Here is a 12,671-nt window from a genome sequence, read left to right as displayed (position 1 = left end):
GGTGGGATGGGAAATAGGAGTGGGAATATTTTTGTCTTCAAAATGTAAAAATATAAATGAGAAAAAGTAGCAGAATCGGTGAAACTGCAACTTTTTTAATGGGACACTGAAGACTAACGGTTCTTTTTCATCAGTAATGTGTCTGTTGAGTACCAGAAAAAAAATACAACTGTAAAAAAATGTTTAAGAAAAAAATAAAAGAGAAAATAAATCCTGGAAAATGTTCAAATGTGGAATGTAATATCATTACAAAATAAAATCTCATTGTTGTGTTCATCTGTATTGTATATTTACCCGTGTATTGTACTGACCTCTATACAGTATTTCCAGGCAATTAAAAAGTTATATTGTAAAAATAAATCTAATTTAAAAAGGGTAACATCTAACAATAATGTTTATTTAGTTAACATTAGTAATCATGAACTAACAAAACAAGTTTTTTTACAGCATTTAAAAATGGTTATTGGTAAATACACAATTTTTCACAGTTAATTTGTTTTTGTTCATAATATATTATATCAATTTCTACAATTTGAAATGGCAAACATGTATGAACATTAACCTAGATTAATAATTCGTCCCCTTGGAATTATAAGGTTCTATCTGACATTTTTGTCAAAATTGAGTTATTCACATATTCTTATTCTGTGACAACTTATTTACATTATGTGATGTGTTTTTTTTAAATTGTGTCCATTGTGGGACTTTTTATTGAAAAAACAAAAAGGTTCTATCTACAAAATCGAACTCTAACTTGGCTCTATAAGGTTCTATCTGCGTGAGCCAATCAGCACTTCGAATGCACAGAAGAGGACCAATCAGAATCAACTTTATATGTCATGTCACAGGCTTTTTCCTTGAAGACAAAAAGAAACCCCATAAAGGCATAATGCTATACATTTACAGTAAATTAAATATTCACTAAATTGTGTAGTGTTATGAAGTGGCTTCAATTTGGCCATTTTCTTTATAGTGTATTGGTTATTATTATTAATTATCAATGAGGTTATTATTAATAACTATTATTATTATAGTTATTATTATCTGAATTATACAAATATGCAGTGGGTAAATTGAATATTTAAAAAAAACATTTAACATGCAAGTGTGTGTGCGCGAGTGTGTGAAAGTGTGTGTGTGACTGTGTGTGCGAGTGTGTGAAAGTGTGTGTGTGAAAGTGTGTTGGTGTGTGTGTGTGTGTGTGTGTGTGTGTGTGTGTGTGTGTGTGTGTGTGTGTGTGTGTGTGTGTGTGAGAAAGTGTGTGAAAGTGTGTGAAAGTGTGTGACTGTGTGTGACTGTGTGTGTGTGAGTGAGAGAGAGTGTGTGTGTGTGTGTGTGATTAAAAAATTAGTCTGACATTTTTTGTGATCATAATAGTCAGTGAATAATTTTTCAATGATTTTTAAACTTTATGAATTAATTTGCTGAAGCATGTCGATTTTCTTGTAGTTTTTAAAGTCTTGAAATGTCTTAATTTTTACAATTTTAAGCCTTAAAGGTCAAATAGTTAACAATTTCATTGATGGGGTCTTAATTACAACAATAAACGTTAGCATGTTATTTCAGCCATACTGATGTATAGAGAGAAATCCATTTCACCTGGCCCACTTTAGCTGGAATAAAGTCCTGCTCAGATGTATTACAGTAGCTGCTTTCTGTCTAAACAAAAGAAAGATTAAAGTAACAATTTCTGCAATAATGTGTTTAATTACCCACCAAATTGGTAACGAAAATTAAGATTCTGCACTGGACAAAATATTTAGACCTACCTTGCTTAATTTGAAATGTCCTAAATACATGGAAGTGCTAAAAAATATGAAATAAATGTCATAGAAAGGATAAAATTTTACTTTCTAACACATGTTGAGACATTGTTACAACATTAATTTTATATTTAATGTTCAAATAATGTTTTGGCAGATAGAACCTTATAATTCTAAGCGAAAAGTGTTTTTTTAGAATTAGAAGGTTCTATCTGCGTTTGACCCATTCCAAAAAAAAACATTTACAAATTTGAGAGGATTTTGATATTGTATATTTAGAATACATTTAGGGTCCCTGTTATTTTCATGTTTGAAAGAAACTTGTTCCCCATATAAATTTTCCTATATGTAATGCAAAAACTTTGAAGCTCAATATCTCTAAACTGCTCAGAACGCAGATAGAACCTTATAATTCCAAGGGGACGAATTGCTATCATATAATTAGTTTAATCTGCGTTAACTAAAAATAAACAATGTTAACAAATGTTCAATTTTTTAAAGTGTTACCAAAAGAGAGACATAAAAAAGGAAGGCTAGCGAGACAAAGATCAATGAAGTTCACTTGCTGACATTTAAGGCAAGTAAAACCACATAGGCAACAAATATGATGAGGTTATTATCTGAGCAACTGTGCAAACCGTTGAAATGGATCCAGAGAAGTCGAGAGAGAAAAGTACAAGGATGAAAAATAGGGGGGCAAACTCATCAAATGTGATAACAGAGAGCCGAGGAGGAGGCAGAAACTAACTAGCCTTCATACTAGCATTGTTGGCCAAGAACGTACAAAACAAAAACAACTCATTTAAAGAGATGAAAAGCCTGTGTTTGAGGATTGATGAATACTTCATGAATGCATTTAGAGCGAGAGCATTGCTATGAATAAGCACCTCTGATTAGGACGGGCCCGTGTGTTCTCCATCAGGCCTCTTGAGACAATGAGTATCGACGCGGCGCGACAGAAACACAAGCACTAGAGAGCATTTAGATCACTCCTCAGAGACACCCAGAACAATGCTTCTCAACTGCTGGAGAGAGACCCAACATGGGTCACAGGCCTAATCATGGATGGGGACAGTAAACAATCCACACGATCATAATTACATTACTGCAACAAAGATGACGGGAATTATTGGATGCCAAAAGATTTAACGTTTAAAAAGGCATTTAGAACCCAAACACTGAGTTTCATAATAAAAATTACAGTGTTGTAATTTCTGATGTCAAAAGGGACCCAATGTAAAGTATGGGTTCTGAAAAGGAATCAGACCGGGCTTCAGCAGGTTTTATGAAGGTAAATTGGAGACCAACTAAATACAATGTAAAGGATTGAAGGGGAAGACAATACGTCACTCTGTTCTGTAAATGTCTAGGGAGCTGCACTCCCATATAGAAATAACTTATTTTCTGTGAAAATGATCAAAATGAAGTGAGTTTATGGTTAAAACATGAACACATATCTGCCAATGGGCTCAGAAAAATCGATGTAATTCACAGGGAAGTTTTGATAACTCATTGACAGATGTTTGCTCTCGTTTTAAGCATAACCTCATTCCATTTTGATCAGACTTTATTTTTACATATGCATCTTGATTTAAAGATGTTTAGATAATTGTAATGGAAAGCAGAACAAAAATACTGGGAAAGATACATTTTTTGAAACATTTAATGCCATAACATAAAGTTAAGACTTTCTGCTCTAATTTAAGAGCTTTTTATGACCCGCAGAAACCCGGTCAAAAAAATATGATTAGGGTATTTATATACAATTATATTTGTTCATATTTTTATTTGGCTTGTATTTCTTATATTTTCAGTTTTCATTAGGGGCCAAGCATCGAAGGTGAAGACAACTATTGTAATCGCTGACATTCTTCTTCTTCATGGCAGCCCATAGAAGCGCTTGTGGGAAAGTTATGAAATTTGGCACACAGATAGGACAGTCTAAACTCTCACCATAGCAAATTTTAATTTAGACTAGAGTATCTAACTCAGTCCCTCTTAACTGTTCTAAGTTGTACTCACGTTTAGCTAATAACGCAGGAAACGAAATCTTTTTTCCTGATCCCTGGCTCAAGTCGATTCGATTACCTATGATGTCATTTTCCATCATAAAAATTATCCAGCCATTTAGATATTTCCGAAAAACCTGCTTTTTCAAACTCCTAAACTGTTGCTCTGATTTTCACGGATCATTGAACCAGATCCTCTTCAGAACATGCTGACAAAAACCTATGGAATTCAAGTCGATTCGTCAAATAATCTAATAACTCTAATAATGCGTGAATATTCCTCAAAGAGCACTCCAAAACGGAAGTGAGGGTATATCTCCACAACACTTTAGCTTATGGCTTATTCTAACTAAACTTGGTGTCCGTTATGACACCCTTGACCTGAGGGCACTTGCACAGTTTTGGCACAGTGCCACCTAGTGGTTAGGAGATATGAAAAATTTATATTTATTATTATCCTTTAATTAACAAGGTTAGTCACTTAAAGCTCCTGTAGGTAACTTTTGAAAACATGTATTTGCTTAAACTGTCATTATGTCCTGACAGTAGAATATGAGACAGATAATCTGTGTAAAAATCAAGCTCCTCTGGCTCCTCCTAGTGGTCCTATTGCCATTTGCAAGAAATACACGCTCCCGGTCAGAAACAACGAATCAGAGCCAGGAGGAGTGTCTTAGCACTGTCAATCACGCTCGTGTACGCACTGACCACACCCCTCTCTTGCACAGCGCGAGCGCCAGAGCGCGAGCCGTCGTTCAAACTCAAGATTGCCGGCGAGCTGCAGCTGTGCTTATGACGGAGAAACAACCTAAACTGCCAATTCTCGAGTGACACCTGCTCATAAAACAAAGAGGTAAAAGGAAAAAGACTGATGACGATAAACAAGCGAAAAAGAAAGAATTACACAGAGCCCATTGACTCGGTGTCAAAACTCTAGCCGCATAACGTAGATAAAATGTCACGCACTCTGCTAAGCAACAATTGAAACCTGCTAATTCACTGGCTTGTCATGTTGCTGAAATAATGTACTAGCACACCTTATCTAGCATTATATATCGCTAGAATAATTACTTGCATACTGTAACGTTAGTTACCGTTATATTAACGTTATCTTACTAGCTATTTATAACTTATAGAAAGAGTGCAACGTTATAAAGTTACATGTAGGCTATTGCAAAATACATAATGATTTGAGGACCAAGTTTGTAGTCAAAGTATGGGCAGGCCATAGTCAATGTAAAGCATATTATTGACGTTTAGTCCCTATTAGTGAATGTGCCATATAACTTTTTATCCGCCGGCCCTGTTTTGCGTTCACGACAGGCTCCGCTGTGGAGGACGAGCTGTGGAGGGAGGGCTGTAGCGCAGCAGAGAGCAAGGGGGTGGGACCTGTAAGTTGTGCTTGTTCAAATTTTCAGGCTAAGTCAACGTTTTCTCAAAACTCCCTACTGCAGCTTTAAGAACAAGTTCTGATTTTCTACAACAGCCTGGCTTATAACTTCTGAATGGTTTGGACAACATTTTTTAAATAATGACAAAACAGGTCTCTTTAGATTCAGTGCAGCATGCAGTCAAATGATACCCAAATTTCACATATCGGCCATTTTGAATTTTGTTTAACAAACATTGCCATATTGTTACGGAATTCGGTAGGTCTTCAAAACCATCCCCTGAAGGTATTCAAAGTTGAGGCAAAATAATTAAATTTAAAAAAAGTTACATTTTCCATCCAAAAATAAATAAATAATAATAATAATTGTATATGTATATATATATATATATATATATATGCTTTATTTAAACTAAAATGATTAGAGAACCACTGGCCTAGACTAGAGTGCTTTCAGGTCCTGCCTCATTGAACTAATTACACCATTAAATAACGCTGTTATACATATGCAAATCATCTTAAGGTGATAGAACAGAAATGAGCCACTCAATCATACAGTCTATTATACATATACATATATTGACTCAATCATGCTACGTATGAATACATTACGTATTTGGGTCATTATAACTGAGGCCCCGGAGAAAACACATGCCCAGTCGCTGCAGTTTCAGTATTGCATATTTGTGGGCAACTTCCACTGCCAATTAGATCAGCACTGCAGTAATTTAGGCACGAGAGTATGACAGAGTGGCTCTGCTGAGCGTTTGAAAGCAGAGCACTCGGTATGCTCGCTTCAAACGCCTAATGCACTCTTGACATTATCTAGGAGCTGCTGCCTCTTTACTGAGATAAAGTTAATTGGGCCGCTCCGAATGTATTTGAAGGCTTGCGCACTGGAGGTTGGTATTGACACCCATAAAAAATAAAAATAAAAAAAAAATGAAGCGAAGTGCCACAAACCCTCTTCCGGGCCTGATCCCTCAAAGAAGCAATCGCAAATGAGGAGGATGTGTCCGAGCACTTGCGGGGCAGAGCGAGGAGGTGCGACAGAGCCCATCGCCGCCTTTCATCACGTCTCAGAGAGCTCGGTGAAAAGAAAGCTAAAGGTTGTCAAAAAAAAAAAAAAGGAGAAAGATCACTTTGACTCTTTTATTTAAGATTTCGTTTTTATTTTCCTCCAGACCTGTAGAGAGGTACAATTTCCTCCAGCTCTTCATTTTTCTTACATTTTAGCACTGTGTAAAACCCAAAGTTAAACTTTACTGGTTTCGTCATTGTCGTCGAGATTTAATTTATCCATTCCTCTTGAATACTGTTGAATACCAAACGGTCGGCAAGAACCAACACAGCTGACACAGGATTAAGACCATCAAAAGAAAACTGAGAAGGTAATGGGGGGGGAGGAGGCGAGTAGGAGTGACAAACAGAGTTAACGGTCCCGGATGAGACCCCTGTGTATTGCCAGAACCTCAGATGCCCAATAGAGCCACTATCCCAGCTTTCCCTTTTATCGCTTTTTGTGGGGGGTGGGGGGGGTGGGGGGAAACCGTGCAAAGTAACTGCTACAGTCACAATCGGCATAATCACATCAACATCATCACCCTCATGAATTTCTCTCCACCGGAAAGCCCTTTAACCCTGATTATTTTCTCCACACACCCACCAATCGAAAGTTTTCTACTCTGTCGTTCAGAGGGAAGTTTCACGCCACGCATTCACGCTTAAAAACGTCGTTTCACTCGGACTCTAGATCTATTTCCTAAACCTCTGTACACCTCGCACACCTTCAAGTTTCTTCAGGGAGCATAGTCGGAGCGTAAACACTGATTAGGCCACGTACATCGAGGCAGCTATGAGAAACACCACACGGTGGCGTCCCGTGTGCTACACGAGCCCTGCGCTTGAAAGGGGTCGGTGTCACCCAGCTCTCCATTCCTCTTAATTTCGCAACGTGCCGCCCTCTGATACAGAGGTTAACGATCTGTTGCGATCTAAAGCGGAAGACCCCCTGACCAACCAGGCAATCTGGCGGATGGGTCAAAGGCAAAGGCCTGCATCCATCTACAGCTAAATGCCGCGTCGAGAGCGGGCACCACGTTTATGACCCCTAAAATGCATCTCCCTTTTAACAAGGGCGCAGAAAGGTAGAACAAAGTTAAAGGCCAAAGATCCTTGGTAAAAGTGCTTTTTGCTTGGCCTTCATTATGCCTTTGATCCGTCAAAATAATGGAAGTCAAGTACCCTTTTGATCAAACATAAATTGAAGCCCTGTTTTGATTTTGGATATCTACTTGATTGCTTAGCGACATGGCTTTAAGGACTCTCACAGGAAGTATCTCTGTTGTGCAGATGGATGAACAGGTGCTGTTCTTTTTGGTTTAGCTTTGAAGGCAGACTCTTATTTCTAAATCAAGACACTTTTCGTTTGATTCTTTCTATTTGGTTCCAATGGAATTTCTAGAAAACACATCATTGATGATGCCTTTTTTTTATTTAAAGTGTAGTGTTCCAAAAATGATGTACTGACGTTAATGTTATGTACTACTAAGGAGTTTGTTTCTCTTTTGAAAACCTATTTGTTATGCTTTGATGCGACAACTGGCTTGTTTGTGTGACCGTTTGAATTGGGAAAGCTGGAACAGAGTGCTAGGGCAACAAGGAAAAAGAAAGACTGAACCAAAGGGAAAAACAAATCAAGGAAAAGGGACAAAAAGGAGCAAAAGGTGAAGAGGGAAAACAATACATAATCTTGTTATTTTGTTAATAGCTTTGTACGGATTCATCTGCCGTGTTTGCCGGCGGTTCTTCGGATAAGGGGAATAGGATTTCACAGTTCCTAATGGCGGTCCATGCCGGCACTCTGTAGCAGATCTGTGGAGGCCTGGGCTGAGGCTCTGAAGGCGTTCTGGAATCCTGGGGGAGGAGAGTGGAACTGGGTGGCGGGGTTGGCTGTGGCTGGATAAGGGGTCCAGCCGGCTCTGTGGGGGAACTGGGCTCCGAAGGGGCCGCTGTGTGGGGGCTGAGGGGGCACTGTGGAGCCGGAAGGGACATCCATCTCTGTGAGCGCCTGCAAGGATTTGAGCCAGTGGGGGGGATTGTCATCCTGCAGAGAGTCCAGACTGTTGCCTGAGGATGCTGGGATACCTGAAAGGGACAAAGTGATAGGGAAAAAAGGGTCAACATATTTAAGATGTACGTGTCAGGTTCTTAAAGGTTCATTTTTGTAGTAACGTTGGCTCCATATGGTTTTGCAAAACATTCAAGTAAAAAGTAACAACATTTCTTTGAATACAAGTTGAATATAAATGTAGAATACAATCTCATTTTCTTTTTTTAATCATTATATTATTCCTAAATACCATTAGGTTTGTAGGAAGTCGAACTGCATTTTTCAATCTGAACTAACCTTGTCCTGTTATTAAAAAGGTCAAATTATCTGACGTTTTAGGAGATTAAGCAGCTTGACAAACATTCAAACATTCATTCTCTGCAATATCATTTTCTTTATGACTTACAAAACTAACAATACTTTAACAAAACTGCTTCACTGCATATTATTTTCTTTAAAAAAAGTCATCCTTTAAATGAAGCTATTTTCTTCATTATAATATAAGGACACCCTGACATTTTTTTTTTATTAATGCCACAAAAAAAAAAAATCTAAATTAATTTTAAAACGTGATTATCACAGAAGTGTATTCAAGTCAATGTGGTTCATTTTATATATATATATATATATATATATATATATATATATATATATATATATATATATATATATATATATATTATGAATCACATTTATTTCTTTTTGAATAAAGAGATTCGGTCTAATAAAATGAACATCATTACACTGAAACTGATACAAACAAAGTTTTGAAAGCATAAATCGTGAATATCCACTGACAGAAATAAATTACTTTAAACATAACCGCATAATGTGCTAAACAGGACTGAGCAACAGTTATCTTGCAATCAACAAATCCATCGTTCTACAGTTGATGCTACGTAGGAATCCATTTATCATGTAGGCGACATTATTGAGGACATTTTTAAATCATTCGCCATAATGGGATTAATTACGTAAGGAAACAGGCCGTTTTGGGGTGCTTTTGCACCACTTAAAACATGCCAGCCTGCTGTGAGCTATTAATTCTAAACCCCCTGTGGATGATGGATGTTGCAGGCAGCCGCTGAGAGCACCCAGACAACATCCGTGACATCCATACAGATTGCAACTTCGACCTTAGGGAGCAACGGATACGACGTTGCTATTTCCCTTCAACCCAGGAGAGACAAATGGCAAAACTTTGCTTGAAGTATTGATTAGAAAAAAACTGAATAATGCAGCAAAATTTCTATTAAAGATGAAAATGTTGCTTGAACGATGAAGAAGAACACTAGAAATGTACATTGTTTATTTAACCACTTTGGATATTAATAATTGGTGTTTTTCTTTGTGATATCTGATTTAGTCCACGTGGATGCTTTAGACAGCCTGAAAGTGCAGGAGATCGAACTGATCTGAAATGTGTGCCCTCTTCTGTGGCCCTTAAAATGGCTTTACATCTCTGACATTTTTAGTGAAAAGGTTACTTATAAATGTTTAAAAGGCCTAAATGCATTATTCATTTTAGCTCCCAAAGGCACAATTTGAACGAGCCTAGTTTTTCCAGAGTTAGTCAGGTAAATGTGTTTCATAAATGTGTTTTGTGTTTTTAATACCGTCAGAACACATCTGTGTTATTTTCAAACATTAGTAAAGATTGAAAAACAAATTGGCAATATTATCACATTAACTATAATTACTAATATTAAATCATGAATAATAATAAAATATATTCCAAAGTTAATATTTAATATTAGCATTTTTGTGTACATAATAGATTATAGATAGATTTAACTAAGTAGGCAAAATGAATGTGTAACTTTCCCATTGTGAACAGAGAATGACTGGTGCAAAAGGGAAGGAAACAATTATTAACTACCAAAATTTGGGGGCATTTTATAAGGCAAATATTTGTTGTGAAGGTAATGCAGGCTGTGTACCTGTGATGATGGCGGGGTCCATCCAGCTGGCTGTGCCGTCCCAGCTAAGGCTGTGTGAGATGCCGCCTGGGTGGTTCACGCTAGAGGACGAGGAGGATGATGAAGACGAAGATGAGGAGGAGTTGGGCAGTCCACCAAAGTTGATGTTGATGTTGGGTAAAAGCGCTCTGAGCCCGTCCTGCCACTCCTTCACATTTAGACTTTCTACTGAGGTGCTGTTTTCTGTTCGGGAGGGTGATGGTGGGGTATCCAAAAGCCCGTGCGCACAAATGCACCAGAAAAGAAGAGATTGGGGGACAACAGCAGAGATGAAGAGAAAATGGAGAAAGAGAAAGCAATTATAAGTTTCAACTTGTACAACACAAAAACAAGAGCTGCTAGTTGTGTTAATTCAGTGATTAATTTTAAAGCAAATTATGAAAAACAAACAAACACTAAAAAAAAAAGTAAAATAGGACTGTTTAGACTGACAAAATTAAAAACGCCACATGCCGTGAAAATGACTAAATATGACGCAATCAAATCAAGTAAATAATCTGATTAATTATTTGCCATATAATGACTGGCAATCAATTGACAGCCCTAACAAAAACACAATTTAATTGAATTCTTTTGCATTTCATGAGATATAGAATAAAAAAAACACCATTAATCAAAGCTGGACAGCGTAATAATAGCCGTTACTGTAATAGTGATTTATACTCGATTCAGCAAAAGTCACCCTTCTGAGTCTACTAGCACTTTCTAATGGAGGAACAATCATTATAAAGCTCTTTACAGTCCCGTTATTATTCAATTAGTTTCTCATTTATTTTTTTCTGTGTGTCACACTGGAGGAGAGACGTGCAGCTTCAATAACGCAGAGCTTCTTTCAGCTGGACCCAGGCCAAAATAAACCTTTTCTTCTCTAATCAGGCCAGTATTCTCCTAAGGTTGGCTCCTGCCCACAGGGACAGAGAAACCAAGCAGCAAAGATGATGAAGGGAGGGGAGAGAGAGAGAGAGAGAGAGAGAGAGAGAGAGAGAGAGAGAGAGAGAGAGAGAGAGAGAGAGAGAGAGAGAGAGAGAGAGAGAGAGAGAGAGAGAGAGAGAGAGAGAGAGAGAGAGAGAGAGAGAGAGACAAACAAGGAAGAATTGCAAAGACAGGGGAATGGAGTGAATGAGATAACAACCCTGGCAGGGGGGAAAAAAGCCTTTAGCCTCTGAGCTTGACTTAAGACTCAGCAAACTTCTCTGGCCACCTTCCTTTTAAATACATACAATACATAAAGAGGTGAAAACTTGACCATAGAAATATCATCATGAGGTTTTGTCTTATTTATAAAATTCATTGTCATTAATCTGAGTGTAATAGTGATACAACGTGTGAAACTAGGCCCAGTAAAAAAAGAAAATCGACTGTCTGGGACAACTGTCAATTATAGGTTGGGAATCAGAATCAAGCATTTCAGAAGGATGCGCAAGAAGCAGAAGTTTGGGAAGTTCTTTAAAACATTCCTATTCAATCATTTTGTTAAAAACCTAAATGTAGTTAAATATTACAAATAAGCGTTTAACTTATTGTATTAGTTCATTCATAAAATTAAAGTAAAATGAAATTCAAATATCTAAAATGTATCGGTTTATTTAGTCAAAATTATTTTCAAATAATTTTTAACTGCATTATATTTTTGCCATTAAACGTTTTGAACAAACACGGTATTTGGCTATTTGAATTTTTAAACACGGGACAATTGGTAGAAATAATTTGAGAAATAAAATAAAATAAACCTTTTAGGAAAACTTGAAAGTAGATTCTGATTTTCATTAATCCTGATACATAAAGTAGGATATTACTATCATATATTTTAAATTATAGTTTTTTTTCAATGGTCCAGCCCTAACCCACACTGCAAGTGTACTACCACCAGCAAGGAGAAGTCTACTGGGACAGCCTGCTGTTGAATGGTCTTCTTCAGACAATAGAGGTGAACCCGGCAAAGACACCGGCAGCACAGATTCTGTCAAACAGGTCATGCTTGTCATTTCATTACTTTGCAACATGAGAATTTAAGGAGCAGACAAAGATCCCCTCTGAGCGTGGGCAGGGGTCAACCTATGGATGCTGCAAAGTCAGCTATGCGTTTATTACACCATTAGTCAGTTACAACCAGACATAATGGGTCTCAACCAAGGGGTCAAGGTTTAGCTGGTTAGCATGGGCCAGTTAGCCCCTGCTGGTAGATGTAGTATCTACATCCTTTGAATGGTTTCTCCATTGATTCTCCATTTGCCTTTCGAGTTTATTTATTACAGCTAAATATGTCCTGCACACAACACAAATGACATATTTCATTACATTACAGTAGGTGATTTCCCAGTGACCGATTACCAAATTAACAATGAACAAGCCTCAAACACAGAGAAAGTGACACGCTCACTTGGGAAACGCTGAATTGGTTCTGTGGTCGATACAGCC

General features: G+C 37.4%; 1 protein-coding gene across 1 annotated transcript in view; it reads right to left on the bottom strand.

Annotated features, from left to right (window-relative positions):
• Positions 1 to 6,714: 6,714 nt before the first annotated feature.
• cnot4b (CCR4-NOT transcription complex, subunit 4b) overlaps positions 6,715 to 12,671 on the bottom strand; it is a 28,424-nt gene continuing 22,467 nt past the window's right edge. Inside the window, exons 12-13 of the mRNA XM_056257504.1 lie at positions 10,215 to 10,436; positions 6,715 to 8,309 (exon numbers count right to left, since the gene is read on the bottom strand). Of these exons, the coding sequence (XP_056113479.1) occupies positions 8,002 to 8,309; positions 10,215 to 10,436 (530 nt within the window). The 3' untranslated portion in view covers positions 6,715 to 8,001. The remainder of the gene's footprint in view (positions 8,310 to 10,214; positions 10,437 to 12,671) is intronic.

Source organism: Rhinichthys klamathensis, unplaced genomic scaffold, assembly GCF_029890125.1.
Source record: "Rhinichthys klamathensis goyatoka isolate OS25496 unplaced genomic scaffold, OSU_Roscu_1.1 h1tg000139l_1, whole genome shotgun sequence".
Lineage (NCBI taxonomy): Eukaryota > Metazoa > Chordata > Actinopteri > Cypriniformes > Leuciscidae > Rhinichthys > Rhinichthys klamathensis.
This window is presented reverse-complemented; position numbering and strand designations above follow the sequence as displayed.